Genomic DNA, 22853 nt, shown 5'->3' with positions numbered 1-22853 from the left:
ATGAGATTAATCAACATAAGAGTCTGGAATGGACAGCCGTAAATTATTACTTTCTAATAGTAGTGATAGGTGGGGTCCAGTAACTAAAAATAAAGAACACTGGGGTCCAATGGTAAAGCACTATATTCTACCTGCACCAAGTGATTCTATTTCTCTATTTTAGTTTGTAGTTGTGCACTGGAACTGTTCAATGTTCATATAAAAAAATAAAAAAAAAGCTGTGTACAGCAACTTGTATTGTATGATCATCTTACCTAACTCTACTGTGACACAACACAAGTGGAGACTGCACCACATGCACAAATATCTAAAACCCAAACCCCAATTTAATGATGTTACACACTGTAAATCTTCAGAGGTTGATATGTCTGCTTGTTTCTTGAGGAAGTGAGTATGGGCACCTTCCCGATGCCCATCTCTCTCTCTCTCTCTCTCTTTATTACAGTGATTGTACTGTGTTTCTTATTGGTTTTGTTTGGTTGTAATTCTTTTTTTTTACATTGTTACTATTAAATTATATTAAAGCAAAACCAACCTTACTGTTTTTGGTGCTTTTGGGTGATTGCTTTTGTGGATTCTTATCTTCTCTTAGACTGCATGGTTGTCCTCTTTAGCAAGTTTCTTCATGCAATCCTTAATGTTTGATAATAGTCTATCGGTTGTTGGCTCCACTTTCTCTCCATGATTTTCAGAGTAGAGAAAAAAAAAAAAAGAGTGCATGTGTAAGCTTATTTTGTCCTTTTCCCCTTTAAAAGTTATTGCAAACCCAATTTTATGTATGACATGGTTGTACTTATGCTTATTTCAATTCATTCAAGAACAAATTTTTTTGCATAATTGTTTGTAAAATTGTAATGGGTCTGTGTATGTATGTGGACTTTTTTATTTTCTTCTCATTCTGCAGAGTTTTCTGTAAATTATTTTTCTTGAAAGTTAATTGACTTGTTTAAATTTTTTTTTTTTTGTCTCCTGAAAATTTAAATTTTGTTGCTTTTTTCCCCCTTAATGCTGGTTTCTCTCTTCTTCTTATTTATTTAGTTTTGAAGTAAACATATTCTTGTGAATTGTGATATCTAATTAGGATTATCATTTATTTTGCAGTTGTAAGAAAGATAGAGTTGGACCACAGAGCTTAAGATGAGTTGATGATTGAGATTGACAATTCTGTGATTTTGGTTGGTTCTTGGAGTAGTTGGAGATAAGCCCATTTTCAAGAATTGTTGGTTATGAATGATCTCATAGGCATAAGCAGAAAAAGTTGAGGATGGTTTCATGTGAGTGTAGTTATGAGTTAGTTGGCATTCCATAAAAGTTTAGAAGAACACCAAAGCTGTTTGGGGTTCTTTGTTCCCAAATTTAGTATTACTTGGGAAAAAGGTTAGAGGGAAGTATGGAGATATCAAGCCAGAAGTCTCTTGAGAAAGTTCTTTCACAAAGGGCTTTGCAGATGGGGAGTTCATTTCCATGCCAAATTTGTGTGGTGGGTTTTCTCTGTGGAGTCTGCCTCACCTCTTTGTTCCTGGCTGCTCTCACTTCATTTGGTTCCTTTGAGTTTGGTGGGTTTTCATTATCAACCATGTCCCTGGGTGCCTCACCAAGGAATTCAGGTTCTGAAATTTTCTTGGTTTCTTTGATAATTCTTGTTCTTGTTCTTTTTTTTTTTAATTAATTTTGGGCTGCTCTTTTAATAACAAATTTTCAGGAGCAATAAAGATTTAGGAAATTATTATTTGGCTGAATTTATTTTGATAATTAAATTTCAATTCTTGCTGTTTGCAAAAGGTTTAGTCAGAAGTTGGCAATTAGGAAAGTCGGTATTCAGGTGGAAGTTCATGAATGAGAATGATTAAAGTGTGTATTACACGCAAGCTAAAGGTAGATTTAGCTTGTTAAATACATTTGGTTTTCACTTCCATAATTGACTTTGACTGAAGTTGCTAGATCATAGTCTAGACTCTAGTTTAATAAAGTCCACCCAGGCACCCACTAACTTTCCTTTATATACTTCCAATAGAAGCCAGTAGTACCTACTTTTTGATGTAGTCGTTAATAATTTAATCTAAATCATACTTTTGGTTTCTAGATAAGTAATAATGAAGAAGCAAACTATATGGAACTAATTTAATGAGTTTGGTCATTAATTTGCTTTGAAGAATGCTCATTCTTGATTACTTATAATTTACACTAATGTCATACTTACAACTTTTCTTTTTTCGTTTTTGGGGTTAAAGATATTGTTGCGAGTACAGATTGCAATTTTAAACCAAAGGAAACAGAGAGACTAGAGGTGGATTCACAAAGTGTTAAAGAAAGGACAGATGATGAGAGAGTCTCCCTGTTGTATTCAGCTTGGAGTGCCAAGCTGACTAAATCAGTAGATGAAGAAAGTGAATACTTGAAGCAGTTGAGACTAAGCAGATCCAATGTGCCAAATGCCCCTCATTTGGAAAACTGCAAGTTGAGAACACAAGTAAATGAGCGTCTCGATAGGCATCATGGGAATGAGAGTTTCCCTCCTTGGACTGGTTGGAAGGGAGTGTTAGACATGAACCCAGCAACTACAACTAATGAGCAGATGACGTACTTTAGGCATCGGGTTATATCTGAAGGTGCTTACCCTCCTTGGGTATGTTTCTATGAACTATGATAAACAATTTCATAGCAAAGATTTAACTTTGAATATTACTTTAGAAATCTTCTACATTCGTACATTTAAGCATGCATTTGTAATATATGATTTTTTCTAATATGTGTGAACTTATGAATTTTCAAATCTTGTATATGTATTTGATTTATTTTTGTAATCAAGCAATTCATGACAAGAAAAGCACCAGAAATTTAAACAAAAAATTCTTGTTTTTAACAATAACGTTGTTTTTACCGAGCAAAAATGCTAAATTTAAATGATAATCCTTTTCTAAAAAAAAAAAAAAAAAAAAAAAAACTAAAATCTAGGGTAAACTACAATTTTAGTTCCTAAAATATGCATCAGAGTTCATTTTCATCCCTGGATTGTTAATTGTGTCAATTTAGTCTTTGAAGTTTTGAAAATAGTTCAATGTTATCCTTGTCCTCAATTCTCTTAGAAATAGAGTAATTTCTACAATTTTTTTTAATAAATAGAGTAATTTGACTTGTAGTTAACTTTAATCCTCACCAATATGAGACAAAAGATTTTGAAGTCATCATTTGTACCATTTTAACAATTGATGGAAAATGGAGGAAAGGGTAACGTGAAGTCGTTTTGATAACTTTGGAGTTGGGATATTAAATTGATGCAATTGATAGTTGAAGAATGAAATTGAACTCTTAACGCATATTTAGGGACCAAAATACTTGTTTGACTTCAATTTTATATCATAGTCAAGCACAATTTTATCGACTAAACAAGTAATAATATTGTTTGAAGTAATATCTGTACTTACATTGAATCTCACATGTAAACATAAAGAGCTATAATATTCAATATACATTTCTACAAGGCTCATTATTAGATATGCATGGCCTGCATAATTGAGATTACAACAAAAGTCCCATGCCAAAATGGATAGTGATTAGGTAATATCTCTGAAATTGACCCTGTAGATTAATGTTCATAATCCATGCGCTCACAACTAATACACAGTTCTAAGTCATTTATCATATGGATATACAAAATGTGCATTTTGTTTTTTCTGATTTAATAAAACACGCAAAATCATGTGTGACGTAGGACAACCACAAACAACAATAGAATAAAAAGATAAACCCTAGGAGTCAGCACCTAAGGGGTACTTGGAGTCAGCACCAAACAACACTGGAGTCGGCACCAGTGAAAAGAAAACACGTTTTTAATAATTTTCAAAAAGCTGTCTACAGGTTGGGCCGTCTTCTTTTTGCTCTTCCTCCTATACGTGCATGTAATTGGGGGCTTGTACCTCGTGTCCGCACCAATGTGTCTTTCGTTTCTTAGTAGTTGAAGATGTAGGTGATCCATTTGGTTCCATTTTAGTTTCTACCTCGCAATAGACAGAATCAATTAAACTTTAATTGGGTTCTTGATCACATACACAATTTCCAATAAAATCCTTGTAATCATAAAGCACATGATGTTGATAACGTATACATATATATTATTTACTGAATGTTGTGGAAACACTGTTAGTTAAATCATTTTATTAATCTGAAATGAGTTCACATCAATATTTTTTCCCCTAGGTAAATATTCTCAATGCCAATTTTTTACTAACACATTCATTTAAGGACTTTGCAAAATGAAAATTAATCGCCCATTGATCATCTCTTAGTTCCAAACTTCTCATATAACCATGGAACAAACATGTCTGATCAGTCAGTTTATGGCCCATAAGCAAAAAGGCAACGATGACCTTTTAATTTATGACTTAAATTTGCAGATTACAGGGTCAGATGAAGAAAACTATCCCTATACTAGAAAGGTGCAACGGGACATATGGCTGCATCAGCATCCATTGAACTGCAGGGATCCAAATGTAAAATTTCTTGTAGCTGACTGGGAGAGATTACCCGGATTTGGTATTGGAGCACAGCTTGCTGGAATGTGTGGTCTTCTTGCTATTGCAATTAATGAGAAAAGGGTCCTTGTTACCAACTACTATAATCGGGCTGACCATGATGGATGTAAAGGTATAAACAGTAGTGATTCATATAATTAATCATATACCTTTCTAGGCAACTATCTTTGTTAAGAATGATATCCAATTTGATTTTATGTTTTTTTGTTCATGTTTTGGGTGGATGGTTGAAAATCTTATGGTAATTACTTTTGTCTTAGAAGATCTATGTATAAAATGTTGAAATCTAATGATAATTGTTTTCCTCTTAGAAGAACTAAGTGTTTATAGCTTTGGATGATTAGATTTTACAGTAGTAAAATATTTGGGAAGTTTTTAAAATTAGTGTTCAACTAAGGAGATAATAATCATCTAATCATGACAATATCCTGGCATTTATATTATGTTATATATTCTAGCTAGTTTCATGTAATGCATCAACATGATATTTGCATTGTAGGGTCTTGTCTATGAGGTGATAGGTTTAGAGACTTTTTCATTGTTTTTTGAATCTACATTAATAAGTGTAATAGTAAGGAGGTGAAATAGTTCTTATATAAGAAAGGTAATTGCACTTTAGTAAGAAGAAAAGTAGGGAGGTGTGAAGTTCTTGTAAATAAGAGTCATAGTATGCTTTTGTAATTTGTGAAAGTTTGGTAGACAAAGCTTTGCCTAGTTAGTGTGAGAATACAAGTGGATGAAGTAACATCTAACCCTTGATACTAATACATACCAAGTGTTCTCTGTAGGTTCCTCCCGCGCCAGCTGGTCTTGCTATTTCTTTCCAGAAACATCTCAAGAATGCCGAGACCGTGCATTTGATCTTTTGGGGAGTGATGAGGCATGGAAAAGAGGAATCATAACTGCAAAAGAAAATTACAGTTCAAAGGAAATATGGACTGGACGGACTCCTAGGCAAGCTACTGCATATTTAAGCATTTAGCTGAACCTGCTCTCAAAGATTTCTTGCCTTTCATGTCTCATTTCATTAATGTCAATTGTTAGTTTAGGTTATGGGGTGATCCTTGGGCTTATTTGCAACCAACAACAGAAATAAATGGGAGCTTGATTGCTTATCATCGCAAGATGGATCGCAGGTGGTGGAGGTCACAGGTACATATTAAATTTCTTCTGGAAAGGATTGATATTTTCAGTTTTTATGGTTTGCCAAGATGAACCGTGGCATCTCCTATACTCATGGACTTATTATAGTTGTAAAAGGAATTAACATTGTGAAACCTAATGACTATAATTCTGTCAACATTGTTGGCAGGCAGTGCGCTACTTGATGAGATTTCAATCAGAGTACATGTGTGGCTTACTAAATGTTGCCCACCATGCTGCATTTGGAAAGGAAGCTGCAAAAATAGTTCTGAAAAGTCTTGGCAAGGAATGGCCAAAGGTTTGTTGATCTTAAGCCCCTGTGCATTACTTATCTGTTTAGAGGAAAGAAGGGAAGAAATTTAGGCATCATTCTCCAATTTCAAATTGTATTGGAATTTGAAAGCTCTCTCTCTCTTTTGGAGGTAGAATGAGCTTTTTAACCTTTTTACTGGTGGAGTTCCATCATATAGATATAGAAGTTTAAATAAAATACTTAAGCCTTATGAGAACACTCTTGTTGCAGGAATTTACAAACAAGCCAAATTCCGATATTGAAGATTACGTATGGTCAAGTCATAAACCATGGATCCCTAGGCCACTGCTAAGCATGCATGTAAGAATGGGAGACAAAGCATGCGAAATGAAGGTAGTTGAATTTGAAGAATACATGCATCTTGCTGACCGCATTAGGAAGCGCTTCCCACACCTCAACGGCATTTGGCTTTCAACTGAAATGCAGGTTTACAATTGTTGCATCTACTTTTCTTTATCTTAACTCTAGCACTGAGAGTTTATGCTCTAAATCATATATTAACGCTCGAACTTCAATCCAGGAAGTTATTGACAAATCCAAAAGCTATTCTAATTGGAACTTTTATTACACAAATGTGACACGGCAAGTGGGAAACATGACAATGGCCAGTTATGAATCGAGCCTTGGTAGGGAGACTAGCACAAATTATCCCCTTGTCAATTTCTTAATGGCAACGGAAGCTGACTTTTTCATTGGAGCTTTAGGTTCCACTTGGTGTTTCCTTATAGATGGAATGAGGAATACTGGGGGAAAAGTAATGGCTGGATACTTGAGTGTGAACAAAGATCGATTCTGGTAGAGAATTAGCTAATCCTGTCAGTTAGATTGGTATGTAAATTTGGGCAATGGTTGAACAGTTTTTGTTGTCTGTATAGGGGCAGTCAGATGACGTGTTTGTATATACTCGATGTACACGAAAGTTCTAAATAAAATGAGTACATGTATATATTATATACAACTGTTATAGTCTTTTGTTAATATTGATACCATTTTTTGTGCAGTTAATACACTAACAAATTAACCAGGGTGGGCTTCCTCTGAACTTTTTGCAATCGAATTGTCAAAGTGCAAATTGTACAAAGAAGCCTCATGAGCTTTCCAACCAAAACTGAATGGTAACCATTATTTTTCTGATAAAAATGTCGGGTTTTTATTTCTTGTCATGGAATTAGAATTATATCCCCAAGCCTATCTCTCCCCAAATTTTAGATAGCCAATCGCAAAAATGCTATTCTAATAATTTAGATGAGCATATTGTTCCTACCAGTACCAGAAAGAAAAGGAGTAATTCAGAGCTTTTTGGTTCTTTGGCTGACAAACAAATTTTGATTTGACATGGATTTACCGAAGACATTTCACCTAATTATGGCATTAGCTCTACTTTTAATACAGAGAATCTCGTTGCCTATTAATAAAGGCCCAAGAGTTACGCTTGATGCCCTTTTTGATGGGCACATGCACATCTTTTTGACATCCCTATCCCCACTCTACAATCCTAAATATACAACTGCACATAAAGAACACATTCATATTATTTTAGTTGAACATCTTATTACCAGGGATGGAGGAATTCACGCTTTATAATTCATTGGCAAGACAACCAGATTCTGATTGCATCCTTTTGATTTTGTCCATTGCCATTCAACTGAAACAATATACTCTCAATAACAGAACATTTCGTGAAGGGTGATCTAACTGCTAATTGATTCTACTTGAAACAAAATCATAAAATTACTCCTTAAAGAGTGAAAATATTTCCATTAAATTTTCCTTACAAAATAAAGTGAGCTGGAACGAATAGTTATTACTTTGAGCTAGAATTGAGAGAGATAAAGACCAATCACAAAAAAAATGTGAAACTGTTAATGACTTAGATACAAGATTGGTGTCTACGAAAAATTAGAAAGAAAACAAACTATCAGAGAAACGAGAAGACCCTGCTTCTCTATAATCTCACTTCCCATAACAATACAACAACTGATCAGGAAGACAAGGCTCTTCTTAAAGAACAACAAATTGATTGCCTACCAATCATCCACCAACCAAATTATCCAGAGGGAAAATTGAAGGTCTGGGGGCGCACAGGAGTGATAAACCTCCCTCTCCGTTGCAATGAACCTGAAAGTGGGAAGTGCCAGAGAGATTTTAACATAATTATTCTTCAACTTCTTCACTGGCCTGATGTGTTGTCCCTTCCCCGTTTCTTGCTGCTGCCTGTTTCCTATGTTTCTTGCTCTTGGCTTTCTTTGCTTTCAAGCGGCGCTTCTTCTCATTTGCATCAACCCAAGTGTAGTCTGATGGTATGAGGAAAGGGTCGACCTCATCCTTATACCGGTGACTGTCACTGTCACTAGATTGCCCACCACGACTCCCCCTCATCCATGAAATCCATGACATGGAACCTTCTGAGTCCTTGGACTTGGCATCCTGGAAATGAGCTGGGCTAGAGAGAGGGGTTGAAAATTCCTCTGATGGCTGAAGCTCTTCAAATTTTGTGAAAGTAACAAGGACTCTAATAGTGGGGACAATTGGTATTGCAACCTGCAGAAGAGAAATAAGATATTACAATTATATCCATAAGCAGAAGCTAGAATGCAAAATAGTCTAGACATAGTTATTACACATAATTTTCTGTTTCAGAGCAATGAATGATCAACATAATATCAAATAAAAAGCGAAAAATATAATTTGGATGTAACTATGAGGAATGAGATCAATAGCCTTAGTAATGGAGAGCAATTTATCCTCACTAAAATCTACATAGAAACCTCAGTCATCATTTGCTACACTGATTATGAGTTATGAATGGGTGGATATTATAACCTGAAAAGTGTTGGCCCATAATGTCATCTAGAGCTGCTCGTAAAATAAATGAGTTTGTGTAAAATGCAGCAAAGTTAAAGCCAAAGTATAGAATATGCAACCTTGAGTCACCACAAGAAGGTAAAAGTCATACATGAATGGAGGTAGAGACTTCAATAAGAATCATTTATTGCTTAGAGACAAACACAATCCTTAAACCATATGACTTGTCTTTATGGAAATGGGTTTCCTTGATTTTTAATTCCACTGTCAGGCCCACTCCATAAAAGGAAAACTTTTGAATTTGATAACTTTTCGTCTTTTATCTCCCCCCCCCCCCTTCTCTCTCTCTCTCTCTCTCTCTGAATGTGTTTGCTCGAGTTCTGTCCCTCAAAATTTTCTTTTCCTTATTTTATCCCTTTCAAGGTAATTTTTAAATTTTAAGCTCAAAAATAAATTGATCAAATCATCCCAATTGCATCAACTAAGTGAATATTTAGAAAAAAAGCAAGCATTACAACAAATGATGAGGAATGATGGTGAACATTGATGAAGTAAAACTGATTGTGTGATGACAAAATCTGATTGGTTATTAGATCACTTGATTGACTTGAAAATATATTGTTCATATCATCCTAACCCTCCAAGCCACCCCCTACACCCACCCCAACCACCCCAACAATAAATAAATAAATAAATAAAAAAGAATAACAAAAAGGTAGGCATTAGAGAGGGTATACTATATATTAAGCCATACTATAATTTCTATACATTTCCAAGCCATCATCATTATCATATTATGTGGGTGGGTATACTATACATCAATTTTATGCTTAGTAGTAGGCTACCAAACTTGCTCCTAGAAGTTATCATTTGCAACAGCAATTAGGATCATAATAAGGAAGGTTTCTGAATTACAGTAATTGAAGACTGTAATTTTTTTTATCCTGGAAAAAAAAAAAACCCTTGCATTGAAATCATCAGTACAACTAAATTATCAGTGTTATATTCACACATACAATAGGAACTATACAACCAGAAGATGTTACCAAGATTGACAGCCAGAGTAGCATTATTTAGTGAACTAAACACTGTTAAGTAAACTTTAGAGAACATGTTTGAAGTGTAAAATTAAGATAGATTCATACAAATCCCACAATCTGGTTTTACACACAACATATATACATGTGTGCCTAAAATTCCATGAAAGGGTGTTTGTGTTCAGCCTAGGTACCTATTAGTTACTTGTTCCTCATTCAAAAACTGAGGATTCCTTCTGACTGCTTTCTTCTTTTTCGGTGTGGAAGGGCAGGGTGGAGGGGTGGAGGGGAGGGTGTTCATGAGGTAGGACTGGACACACATCATCTATGATATATTATAGGTTCAAATCCAACTTGGATATTACAGAACTAGTTCTACGCATAAGGCCAAGCAAGAGAAGCCCCAGGATAAGCTACACCAATTAGGTGTATTCCCAAGCCATGCCATAAAGCAACCTAAAAGTAAGCCCAAAACTGCACACGAAACTACAATAAATTGTAGCTAGCAAAAGCACCCAAACCCATTAATTATATAGTCCTTCAAACATCCTACATAAACCTCCTGGTAAACAATTAAATAAACAATAGCATATGACATGGAGCCTAAACCAGAACACAGTTCTTCAAGTTTAGAGACCAGTACTAAAATCTATTCTTATCTTTCAATTTTTGTATACTGCTTGTATGTATAGATCTCCTCTTTTTCTAATATAATAGTTGTTATTTAGTACTTACACAACCCCCCTCCCCCACACCCCCCCCCCCCCAAAAAAAAAAAAAAAAAAATGTAATCAGTTGAAAGTAGCTCATATGATTCCTTTAAGTATGCCATAAAGGTTACCCAAGTTATATGAATGCTCACAGTTTTACTGCCCCATCCTTCAGAAGAAACTATAACATCCATACTACATAGGCAAACACACAAGGAATTCCTTAATTACATGTCCCTAAGTCCATTATCTTAATGCTGTGACCTCACTCAGTCAATGCTTTAGTAATAAATCCTCAAGAAAATGGGTAAAACATATTTCAAATTTTGAGAAGATCAAACTAGAAACTCACCTTGATACACTTCCAAATAGATTGACTACATTGAAAATCTACCTTATATCTTCATTAAGAGTGCAACAATATTCTGTATTTTCTCCAACTCTTTTTAGTTTCAAACAACCGACCCCCCCCCCCCCCCCACCAACAAAAAAAAAAAAAAAAAAAGGACTTGTATGAAAGCTGTATCGCTGCAGTCAAAAAGTATTTCAACAAGGCCATCCTATTTTTCCTATTTCAGTTCAGTCTCTCCCTGACGTGTACTTTTGCCTTAACAAACTTAAGATCACTCCAGTGGCATATGAGAACACAATCAAATTCAACAGGATTATCATTAATGATGCCATAAGGATTGCAATTCTAGAGAAATGGACTAAAATTCCAATATGTTTTCAGCAAATTATGATTTGGTGGTTCAGCTAATGGAAAGAAAACTCTCAGGCCAGAAATTCCTAGTTTCAAAGTTCATTTGAGACATAATATGTTTTCTATCATTTTTTCTTTTCCATAAGGTAATAATTGACTATAACATGTAAACAATGGGGCTTAAGTACACAAGTATAAGAGAGAAATACCATAATACACACACTTGCACGCACACACACCAACCGTAACTGGTAAAATTTCAAAAATCTAATAATAAGTCAAATAATGAATAAAACTGAAGCAACCAGTAGCAGCCATCCAGTCCAAAAGTGAACATTAAAACAATAGCTTCAAATTTAGAACAAATGATTCATGATCCTCAAAAAGTGTGGACAGTCCTCTCTCGCCATAAACACTGCATTAGAAACAAAAAGGACTGCAACTTACTGTTTCTCAATGACCCTTTTTTGAAACCGCAAAAGAGATATCCCCCCCCCCCCCCCCCCCCCCAAAAAAAAAAAAAAACCAAAAAAATGGATTTTCTAATCAATCCCAATAAAAAGGAAAACCAATGGAAGCAGGCAAAGAATACCTTACTGATAAAAAAAAGTTTGGTAAAGATTGTGTATCAGTAATAACATGAGTAAAGGAGATGTCTTGGATTACCTTGACAGGAAATGTGCCATGAGGAAGCTTAGTGGTCAAAAGCTCCCTGAGTCTCCTAACAGCCTTGACCTTGTTCGCTAAGATGTCAAGTAGAGGCAGGAGCTCATCTGTTTTCAAAGGGAAGTCTGGTGTCAGCCACAATACAGGTCTCAAACCCTTTTTGTATTCGCTTTCATGCTTAGTTTCACTAGTGGGCCCTTTCTTCTTTTTCTTTTTACTGCTTTTATCCTTTCCCCTCTTACTATCCCCCATATCCTCCTTCGGAAATTCAGATGTTGATTTTTGATGATCCAGTGCTTTATGATTGCTACCTTCTGGGGCCAACTTTGAAAACTTCTTTAAAATCTTTGAATCCTCAGGGTCATCACCAGCATTCTTTGAACCTTTCTTGTTCCAACCAAACCAACTTTTCTTATCCTTACTAACACCATTGGCTTCACCATTTTCTTGGTATTCAACGACACCATGTTCGTCATCCTCACAAGGACCATCCGAGTTCCCCATCCGAAGTGCAGAATCCAGTTGCATCCTTTCCTCAGCTGTCAATACATCATCATACTCATCATTGTTTTCACCATTTGCTGTCCTTTCTTCATCATCCACAGAGAAAAGTTCCTCATCAGTCATGGCACCTGGAACCCGCCTTGACTTAACACTCACCATCACATGAAGCATATCATAAACTTTGGCCTTCCAATTCCCAACCATCTCAGTTCTTTCCTGTCGCCTCCAATTCAAATGGGAAATAAGCTCAGCCTGAGTAACATCAATGCCTGGCCTATACATATTTGTCTGAGACATCAATGCCACTTCATGGGCAACTTCAGCTTCTGTTGGCTGAGCACCAGCTCCTTCCAAAGCATTTGTGATTTCCTTCTCCTTATGGGCAAGAACAATCAAAGAACCTGGTTGCAAATTTACATTACCATCCTCTGAAGAGTAACCTTCTCCCAGAAACAAAAATGTTTGATCAGATCTTTGAATCCGAAACCCATCAAAACCAGCAAGAGTCATATCAGCACGGAGATTAGAACCACGCTTCCAAATGCGGTAAGTATCTGAAGGGGCAATACGGCCAATAAATGGAATGACCGTGCTCTCAAAATGGAAAGTTATCTCCATATAAAAATCACGAATACGAGCTGCTGAGGCAACAATACGTGGCAATCTCCGACACCATTTTGCCCAAGCAAGAGGCTGGTAATGCCTTGCTATAATCATTGCAATTGACTCCTCTCTATTGCACACCGCCTCTTGAAGAGCACTCCAACCATTCTCATTCTGGAGACTCCAATCCGCACCAGCTGCCATCAAAATCTCAGCTGATACAGGGTCCCGGAGGCGCACCGCAAGGTGCAGAGGAGTCTCGCGACCAGGAACATCACGGCGATCAATAGCAGCCGAAATGGCATCAGCCTGGATCTCAGCAGCCAGAGACTCCTCTTCAGTATTAACGTCCCCGGCCTTGGCAACACGAGGAAGGGTAGAAACAATGTTCCTTAAGGCAGCATAGTCACGGCGTGCCACAGCCAAATGAGCTGAACTATGAGCATATTTCGAAAAGTCTTCCATTGATTCTTTTTCTTCCTATCTCTCTGACACACTTTCTCTCCCTCTCTTAATAGTTCTTCAACTATATGGTTCTTTCCATTTCTGCTGAAAAACTCAAGCTACAGAGCTAAAATTCTAGGGTTTCAAGAACACCCAACAAATTGTAGGGTTCTTTTACTATCTTAGCCCCTTTTTTTGCTTCAAATTATCTCATATTTGCAGAGATTCCTCAAATGGCTAAACAAACAGTAGAAAATTCAAGTCTTACCCAAAATTTCTTTAGCATAGCGAAAATCTCCACCGATTTTGTAACTCAAACTCAAAAACCAATTTACACAGCTTGATCTTGAGCTCCATCACAGTACAGTAAAGCTGTCACGGAGCTCGAACCTATACCAAAAAAAAAAACAAACATAAATTCAAACAAAAAAAAAAAAAATCAGCTCAAATCAACCTTGAAAAGCTAAACTAAAAATTACAAAAATTACTTTCACCAACAACAAAAAAAGTACAAATCTCTCCCTGTTTGGTTACTAAGAAAGTAGCGGAAAACGACAGAAATAGAAATTCAGAACCTAAAAAGATTGTTCAAACAAAATCGGAAACTTCACCACTCAACTAAGCCCAAAAATATCCGATTTTTCATTTTTCTAATAATAAAAGCAAAGAAAAAGAAAGGATCCCCAAAAAGTATCACTTTATTTCCTTTTCCTCCATTTTCCGAGCAACCAAACAAAAAAATTTCACTTCCTTATTTTCCCTTAAATTAAAATTGAAAAAGTAGAACAAGAATGCAAGAAAGTACCTCAGAGAGAGAGAGAGCTAGAGAGATAGAGAGAGTTTGAATTTTGATTTTTGAGAGCGATCGGTTTTCAGTGAAGCTTTCTTTCTCTCTCCACTTGACCTCCAAAAAATCTGAGCTAAGCTAGAGAGAGAAAAAGAGAGAGAAAGAGAGAGAGGCTAAATCGGACGGTTGGTGTTGAGTATCAGAGATTGGGATCTAATCCAACGGTTAGGATCTTCTCTCTATCTCTCTGTAACTCTCTCCTCTTCTCTTCTCTGCTCTTCGTGTCCTTTTTGTGTGTTGTACTGTACGAACTTTCTTCAACAACAACAACAGCAGCAACCATTAATGTCTGACACCACAACACAGAGCTTTCTCTCAACTCGGTCTCTCAAACTCAGTCTCTCTTCTAACTCGGTCTCAGCCAACTCAGATCTTTTCTCCCTCTCTCTCTCTCTCCCAGTGTCTCTGTAATTTTTCTTTCAGGTCGAGTCTCGTCACTTTTGCTTTTTCTCTGCTTCCGTTATAGAGAGAGAAATCTATTTACCCTCCATTTTTGGAGAATATTACCTAAAATGCCATGGCTTGCAGTTAATGAAAATGTTTTTACTGTCTAGGTGAAAAAGAAAAAACAAAGATAAAAATGAAGTTGTTGCGGTTTTTTTCTTTTGGTTTTGCTTTTGTTTGTTCATTGTTGAATGTTTCTCAATGAGTTGAGTGAGTCGACGGTTGTTTATTACTTTTCTGGTGCAGTGTTGAAATTTTTAGAGGCCTAGGACTAGGAGTAAACGTTAACCCCAGTTCTACTTTCTACTTTCTACTACTTTTTTCTTCTTTTTTGGAAATTACTAGTTTGCCAAAATTTAAGTATTTTGACATTTGTACCCATTTGTGAAAAAAGATAAGTCTATTTTAATATAAAAAATTTAAAATTTTTTATGTAACTACTTTTCAAAAATACCCCCTTTATCTATTTTATTATATATTTTATTTCACAACCACTTTTTACTCTCCTTCTTCATTTTTAGAAATGCATAATTTTGTCAAAGGCCTTATACCTAAATTGACACATCTCCATGTACAAAGTATTTGAAGGTTTAGGAGGAAAAAAATTCAACATGCGGAGTTAGAAGCATGTTGTAATTATTTCTAAAAAAAAAAATGCATAACTTTACATAGATTGATGTAAGTTATTTTTTGAGGTTGATTGGTAAAAATTTTGCATTTACACCATTTTTTGTATAAATTGATGCAAATGCTTACAATGAGTGTGGAAAAAGGAATATTTTCATTCCTTGATAGGTTGACAATGTGATTAAATTATAAAATTCTTAACGAAATTTGCAAGTTGATAAGTTTTTGAAAAATTAAAACTTTATTTGGGTAGATCTTATTAATTTGTTCATGTTCATAGGAGACTAAGGAGAGCAAGTATTGAACCGGTAAGAAAAAGTGAGTTGATCTATATTGAGGGAACAAAAAAGAGGAAGAAGAAGGTCAAAAATAAATAAAGAAATGTTAATTAGGGAGGATAATAGAGAGCATGATTTTAGATAGGAATGGAGAGAGAATTCATATGGTTAACCTAATATAATCTATCGAGTATCCATAACGGACCCTGTCTAATTTGGGCTAGGACAATTTTCAAACATATGTCACGCTATTAATAAATTAAAAATATCTATGTTTTAAATTTATTATTTTTTATTTGTTTTGAGTAATGACTCATGAGACTTTGTTTTGACAAAAATTGGAACATTCTAGTTTGTTGTGTAAATTGTAATGAGAAAGAGAGTTTAATGAAAAATTGAAATTCAATAAATCATTCTTATATTGTTCACATAATTTTCTCTACAACTCATTTCTAATTCATCTCTAATATTTCTACATTCTTTTAAAACTCTAGTATTAGCAATTTCTCCAAAGAGAAAAATGAATAGTTTTAGACAGAGAGTGAGAGAGAAAGAAATTTTGAAATGCTTCAAATTGCTATATTTTCTTATACTGTTCATTTCGTTTTCTCTATTGCTCATTTTATATTTCTCTCTCAGATCTCTACCCCACTTTAGAAAAAAAAAAAAACTAGAAAATCATTAACCATATAACTTGAGTTTGTAATATATAGAATTGATGCTTAATCTTTGTGTAGATTGTTCTTGATTCACATGTGGTTTGTACAGATTGTAAAATACTTTACTTTTTTTTTTATTTTTATTACTTTTTGGGAAAGGTTTTGCTGTATATAGAGGTATGTGGCAACAAAAAGAAAGGGATGTGTGTTCAAGGGTCATGTGCAATGTACATAATCAGGTAGACTTTAAACACTCGTCTCTTTCTTTTTACTGCCACATAATGCACATGATCAGGTAGACTTTAAACACTCGCCTCTTTCTTTTTACTACCACATACCCCTATATACAGCTTACTGTATACAATGATGTAGCAAAACTTTTCCCTTGCTTTTTTAGGGTGAATGACGTCTGAATCTCATAGGTGCTTAACTAATTATCTCAAACCCAATAATCGATTGCATGAAACCTAAGATAACTGACTATGTGATCTGTCTAATCCATTTGAACAATGTACAAAATTTTGGAAAACCAACCTTGGTGCTTCAATGCAAGTTTGTCAGGAAAAACAACCTCTTAAACCATGTACACACTTAGTTGATATGCGTCGGGAAAGGAGAGTGTAGGTGAAACACTCTTGTTTTGTATGAATTCTCAGAGTGTACGTTCATTTCATAGGAATTAGAAATGGAAATAGTTATTAAAAAAATAAGAATTAGAAATGGAAATTATCATTGTGGCGGGTGAGGAACCGAAGAGGGAGAATCATAGAATAAAACCTGCCCAAGGGATAATACGTCTTAACTATATGTCAAGACAGGCCCAAATCAATCTAGATAAGGTTGTCTGAGAAACCAAGGAGAGTGGTACGTATGCTTGAGAAGGCTAAGGGACAAGTACTCCTCAGAGGACTAGAGATTGACCATCAAGTCCACAAAGCCGGGAGCTAAGGAGGGAATGAGAGACATGCAAGTGAAGAAAGGGGGAAGTTTTCAAATAAAGTTCCCATCATCTCCACATTCAATGCACTACATCAATTCAGCTGGTCGCATTAATGGCAAAATGACCCCTAAATAATGCCCTTACAGCTTGCAGTGTATTCTACCACCTCCAACAAGGCCCTAATTGGACAAGCATCCAAGTGAAGATTAGTGGCTGTCCAAGTAGAGGACTAAGATGCAATTCGGGTAGCTATATAAGGAAAATAGATTCCTCCAAAAGTGGGGATAGAAAAATGGGAGAGAAAGAAATATAAAGTGTAATCAAGAACTTTGTAACCGAGAAGGGAATATGATATGCACTAATGATCCTCAGACAGGCTCGAGGAAGAATTAATATAGAATTCTTCGTCTTTCTTATCATTATTCTCTCACAAAGCTAATACCTAAACATTTGATCTCTTTTTAAATCATTTAACGAAACCAACAAGGCTTGAAAGGTTGGCCTTGATAAATTACCACTACAAATTAATTGTACTGGACCACCATATAGTCCCTACCCATCTAACTTGGGGTCGGGCCGCTGATTTAGGCCCCTACAATCACTTTTCAAGCATCTTTTTTAAAAAAAATTGATTATTCATTATAAATTTTTTTTAAAGATTTATACGGTTTGGGAAAATTACATTTTACATCCCTGAACTATACCATTTTACATATATTCCCCCTAAACTATTATCCATGTAAGTTTGTAACACTTGCATCCTATAATAATAATAATGTAGGGAAGTAAGTATGCGTTATCATAGTTCAGGGGGGTAAATGTAAAAGTGGTATAGTGTAAGGGGCTAATGTATGTATTCTCATAGTTTAGAGGTAGGGTCGGCTCAAAGCTTAGGCCTAATGCTCCCACCACAAAAAAAAAAAAAAAAAAAAAAAAAAAAAAAAAAACCCTAGAAAAATGCTTTGTCCCCATTGTAAAAGGCCCAAAATTTTATAAAAAATGTGATTTTTTTTTTTTTTTTTCAAATGGTTGTGCATTTTTTTATTAGTGATGCTAAGAATACCACAAATTTTACTATAGTCTTACAAATTGACATATCACCAATCACAAAAAAAAAAAAAAAAAAAAAAAATCAATTTTTCATTATTTACTTTATTGAAGTTCATTAATCACAATATTGTCACATTATATTGTGAACATTTTGTGGTATCTTTAGAAATTTTTTTTCTTTCTAACAAGGCTTTCAAAATATGAGACTAATAGGAAACTAGCCCAATTGAAACCCTAAAATGTTTCAAAAAAAAGTTGCTAATGTGTTAGATCATTAATTAATTAATCTCCCCTAATAATTTGAGACTTTAATTTTTTTAAACTAATCTCCTACAAAGCCACACACCAAATAATATCTATCTATTTGTCTTAAAACTTAGATTACAAATTTACTTAAATATGTATCGTCATGTATCCAAGATAAAGTAATTATATATTTTTCTTTTTGTCAAAATTTATGCTTCAACTATGATATTCAATTCTCGATATGAATTTAACCTTAGTTTTAGTTAGAATTACTCATTAAATGATGTATTTAATGCATCAAATTAACTTTGATTTGATTAGTATTAAATAATTTTATTTAATTAATATTTATATATAAAAAGCTCCACATAAATTTTTCACCTTGGCCCCAAATTATGTTATGTTGGCCTTATTTAAGGGGTAAGTGTAAAAAGGGTATAGTTTAAGGGGTTAGAGTGTGTATTCTCATAGTTTTGGAGATAAGTATAAAAGGTGTATAATTTAGGGGTGTAATGTGTATTTTGATAGTTTATGAGGGTAAATGTAAAAGGGAGTATAGTTTAAGGGCTCAAGTGTAATTTCTCCTAAAAATTATAAAAAAAAAAACTTCAATTCTTTTACAAGCCTGAATAATTGATGGTATCGTTACTATCTTTAAAGTTCTTGGACTATGTGGCATTATTTATACAAAAGAAATAAAAAAATTTAGTACCATAAATTATTACACAATTTTTTTGTCACCACTGTGACGTGGTAGTGTGAGTAGTGAAAAAAAGTGGCCGTCTATGTGTATATGATAAGCAACTATTCATAGTATATCACATCAAAATTTGTGGAATTGTTCTTCTCAAAAAAAAAAAAATTTTGTTGAATTGTTTGAAGTCCTAGAACCTCCGTACGATATAACACTGATTCAATTTTATGGGATTGGAGAATAGTACAGTACATTTGAATATTCCAATTTTTCCCCCTTATTTGAATTTAGACACTATTTTTATTTTACTTTTAAACATTATGACACTAAACTCAAAATAAAAATAAAAAGAAAAAGAAAAAGGAACTTCACCGCACGCACTTTGAGTCTAGTATATAAAGAAGAAGATGAAGAAGCTTACGCGAGTGGCCTTATCCAATTCTTTAAAGCTTTACCCCATCTTTTCCTCCAATGTTTCGATAGCAAATCATTATTTATTTTTGGTCAGTTTTGTTTTGTTTATTCATAAATGTTTTGCAAAAATGGGGCACTAGGCCACCACCGACAGTTTACTAAGTTGCTATCTTTCTATTTATTTAATACAGTATTTTTGGACCAAGTTACGTTTGCTAAGTTGATATGTTGTTTACATCACCCAATTACACCCATCTAGTAGGAGCCACCGAAGCCCCACGTGAAATCCGGTTGGCTTGTAAGCTTGTACCTTGGGGCATGCAAATATTCCCTTATCTCAAGCCTTAATCTCATTGGCTCATATATATATATATGAAATTGTTGTTGCGCACCGTAAAGGGCACAAACAACACTTGAAAATCATGTATTTAACTATGATTTTAGTTATAAATTTGAAATGGTGAAATTGTGTCTTGAACATACGATTTCACAATTTAACTGAAATCGTGTTTTGACCCACGATTTCAGTTAATGTGGCACACACATTGTACATATTGGTATATAATTAACATATATGTATGTATGTATGTATGTATAATGTATATATAATGATGGAATGGTAGAATAGAATTAAGTTGTGACTTTCACTATTTAGCAAAAATTAAAAAAACAGTCGTGACTTTCACTAGCAAGTGCTCATGGGCGGTTCTAGCTACAGTCCCGGGGGTTCAAATGAACCCCCATAAGCTGGGCAAAAAAAATTAACAACAAAAGTATAAATTTGTTCATCTTAAATCTTAAAAAAAAAAAAAAGACATTTCGATCTTGCTTGGAGTTCACTTAACAACAATAATTAAAAGGTTTATTGTATTTAAAAAAAATTGATGATTTCAAAGATTTAATATTACAATAATAATTAGTGTGGGGGAAAAGGGGGTCAGGCCCAAGTTAATGGGCCGAATGCCCACGAGAGGACTGTTTCACATCCGAAAAGAAGGATGCGGAGAAGACAAGGCCCAGAGTGGAGTGGAATCCTCTTGGTGAAGGATCATCGCTGTCTGAGGATTATATCCCCAGTCCGAGGAGGACATCTCCCGTCTGAGGAAGATGTTTTGCTCTGATGTGATATCGGAGACTAATTGAGTAGGGGAAAAGCTCGAATGACTGTCCGAGGACTCCACCTGATCAAGATAAGCTCAAAGCATATTCAAGAACGATAAGGATGGGGAAATATCTGAGCGAAAGGCTACTGCCACCGTATTCAATGCATTGCAACAGCTTTTCTGGCCGCATTTATGTGGAGAAGACCTCTGAACAGTGCATCCTAACCTACCGCCACTCACACAGAGATGAAAAGAAGTTGCCTGACGTGACAGGTACTTGAGCAAGTTCATGGATGAGGAGCACGTGGACGATGGAGATGAGGGTAAGAGTGACTATAAAATGGAGGGGAGCACCTGTCAATGAGGCCGGAAGAAGAGAGAGAGAAAAGAAGAAGAAGAAAAACAGGAGAGTGTTTAAAACTATCAATGTATATAAACTGATCAAGGCACAGTTGAAATGAATAGGATCCATTGTTATTAATCCCTTGCTAATTCTAGTTCTTTGACCCATACTCTACAAATTGATTGTCTTTGGGTTTACGTAAAGAATTTGAACCCTACAATTAGTATGTTCATTGTATTAAGAAACAATATGTAATGAACTTATAGTTTATCTTATATGAGAAATGTTCTGTTCACAATACTTTCATAACAAATCTAATGTGACAAATTGTTATTTGATAGACAAAAAATAATTTCAATGGTGGGTTTAAATTAGAACTTATAACAACTTATCATTTAAGAAACAATTCCTTGTTTATTATAACTGTGTAGCTTCAATTGTCGACTTCAAAATGAGAAGGGCTGTTCTTTTTATTTTTATTTTTTTTTATTTTTTTTATTTTAAAATTTTTAAGATAAACATATATGTTAGGATCATAGTGTGTTGACTTTTTTTTTTCCTTTTAATTAAAACATTCAATTATTTTGTAATTTGTATTATATGAGTCTAATTTTAATTAGGTTGAGGTTTCAACTTTCAAGAGCTAAAATTAAAGTTGTACAAGTCAGTATTGGTCACGCTAAATTGGCTATCGTTTGCTGAAATGGTACATGATAGCATTTTGAAAAGTTGTTAAGGCAACAAGTTTGCGGAACACTGACAGGACGTTGGCTCAAACAAAATTTACAAAAATTATGAAGTGTACTATAAATATTTATTCTAGTGAATCGTTTTCAGTGGTGTGGCTGCAGAGAAGTTTTTGGCTCAATTCTCAGGTTTTTTCTTTGATAACACATCCATTTGTTATGGTTTTATTTTGACTGTGTGTGAGTTGTTTTTACATGCTATTATTCATGCTTAAATTAATTATTTAATCACATTAATAATTGGACCTAATTGTTAGATGAACCTAAAATTAACTAAGCCGTATATAGTCTAGTCAGGGTTCAAAACATGGTAATACAGTACTTTCTTGTTTAGTAATTTGCCAATTTTTCAATCTACCCCATTCTCACATAGTCCCCCCCTCTCCCAAAAAAAAGAAAAAAAAAAGGTTTATCATTAAACGATTAGGTAGGTTGTACTTTATACAATGATTTTGTTGGTTTTTAATTATCCCATGAAAGCATTAGCCTGTTGCTTGAAGCTACTGCTAAAAGTGTAGTTTGTTAGATATCTGTATTCTAAGAAAGGATCATTGTATTTGTTTTATTCTTGTTATAATGCTGTGTCCCAGTCTGGTTAACTGGTTCTAAATTTCTAATACATGCCCAGCACTTTTTCTACAGTTGGGTAGTTAGGGATGATGTCTTTTTATTACTTTAAAAAAAAAATGGAAAAGGGAAGTTGGTGGTATAGTCTACTTATGACAATAAGCAATCAACAATCATGGTTTTCCAATTTCTTTGATTGCAATTTGAGGGTCAATGACAAAGAGAGATCACTGCTCATCTATTTTGTTTTTCAACAGTCAAAATCTGTGCTAGCTAGTCTCTCTTCTCATGTAGAAATTTCTATTTGGTTGACCAGAATTAGCTATAGAAGATGCCATCCTATGATCATGGAGGTTTGCTCTAGAAAGTCAATTTTTCTGGCTGTGTGATGTGATTTGCTGAAAGTTTGTGTTCACAATAAGGGGTTGTAATGTT

At 34.6% G+C, this 22853-nt stretch overlaps 2 protein-coding genes across 5 annotated transcripts; one reads left to right on the top strand and one right to left on the bottom strand.

The window, feature by feature from the left end:
• Positions 1–245: 245 nt before the first annotated feature.
• Positions 246–6966, top strand: LOC112032462 (uncharacterized). Of its 4 annotated transcripts, none has more exons than XM_065761111.1 (9): positions 246–358; positions 1102–1607; positions 2232–2626; positions 4395–4644; positions 5321–5486; positions 5582–5684; positions 5845–5973; positions 6199–6414; positions 6509–6966. In XM_065761111.1, the coding sequence occupies exons 2-9, from the start codon at positions 1391–1393 to the stop codon at positions 6785–6787; spliced, it is 1755 nt and encodes a 584-aa protein (XP_065617183.1). In that variant the 5' UTR covers positions 246–358; positions 1102–1390; the 3' UTR covers positions 6788–6966. The 4 variants fall into 4 exon arrangements, with proteins under 4 accessions (XP_065617183.1, XP_023920993.1, XP_023920991.1 ...); XM_024065225.2 differs by having other exon boundaries at positions 255–387; XM_024065223.2 differs by lacking the exon at positions 246–358 and adding an exon at positions 443–722.
• A 745-nt stretch (positions 6967–7711) lies between these two features.
• On the bottom strand, positions 7712–14863 carry LOC112032458 (uncharacterized). Its single transcript, XM_024065214.2, has 3 exons — positions 14266–14863; positions 11910–13850; positions 7712–8529 (listed from the first exon to the last, which is right to left on the bottom strand). Exons 2-3 carry the CDS (start codon positions 13479–13481, stop codon positions 8143–8145), a joined length of 1959 nt encoding a protein of 652 aa, XP_023920982.1. The 5' UTR covers positions 13482–13850; positions 14266–14863; the 3' UTR covers positions 7712–8142.
• Positions 14864–22853: the final 7990 nt, after the last annotated feature.

Source organism: Quercus suber, unplaced genomic scaffold (genome assembly GCF_002906115.3).
Source record: "Quercus suber isolate HL8 unplaced genomic scaffold, Cork oak 2.0 scaffold_396, whole genome shotgun sequence".
In the NCBI taxonomy this organism is placed as follows: domain Eukaryota; kingdom Viridiplantae; phylum Streptophyta; class Magnoliopsida; order Fagales; family Fagaceae; genus Quercus; species Quercus suber.
This window is presented reverse-complemented; position numbering and strand designations above follow the sequence as displayed.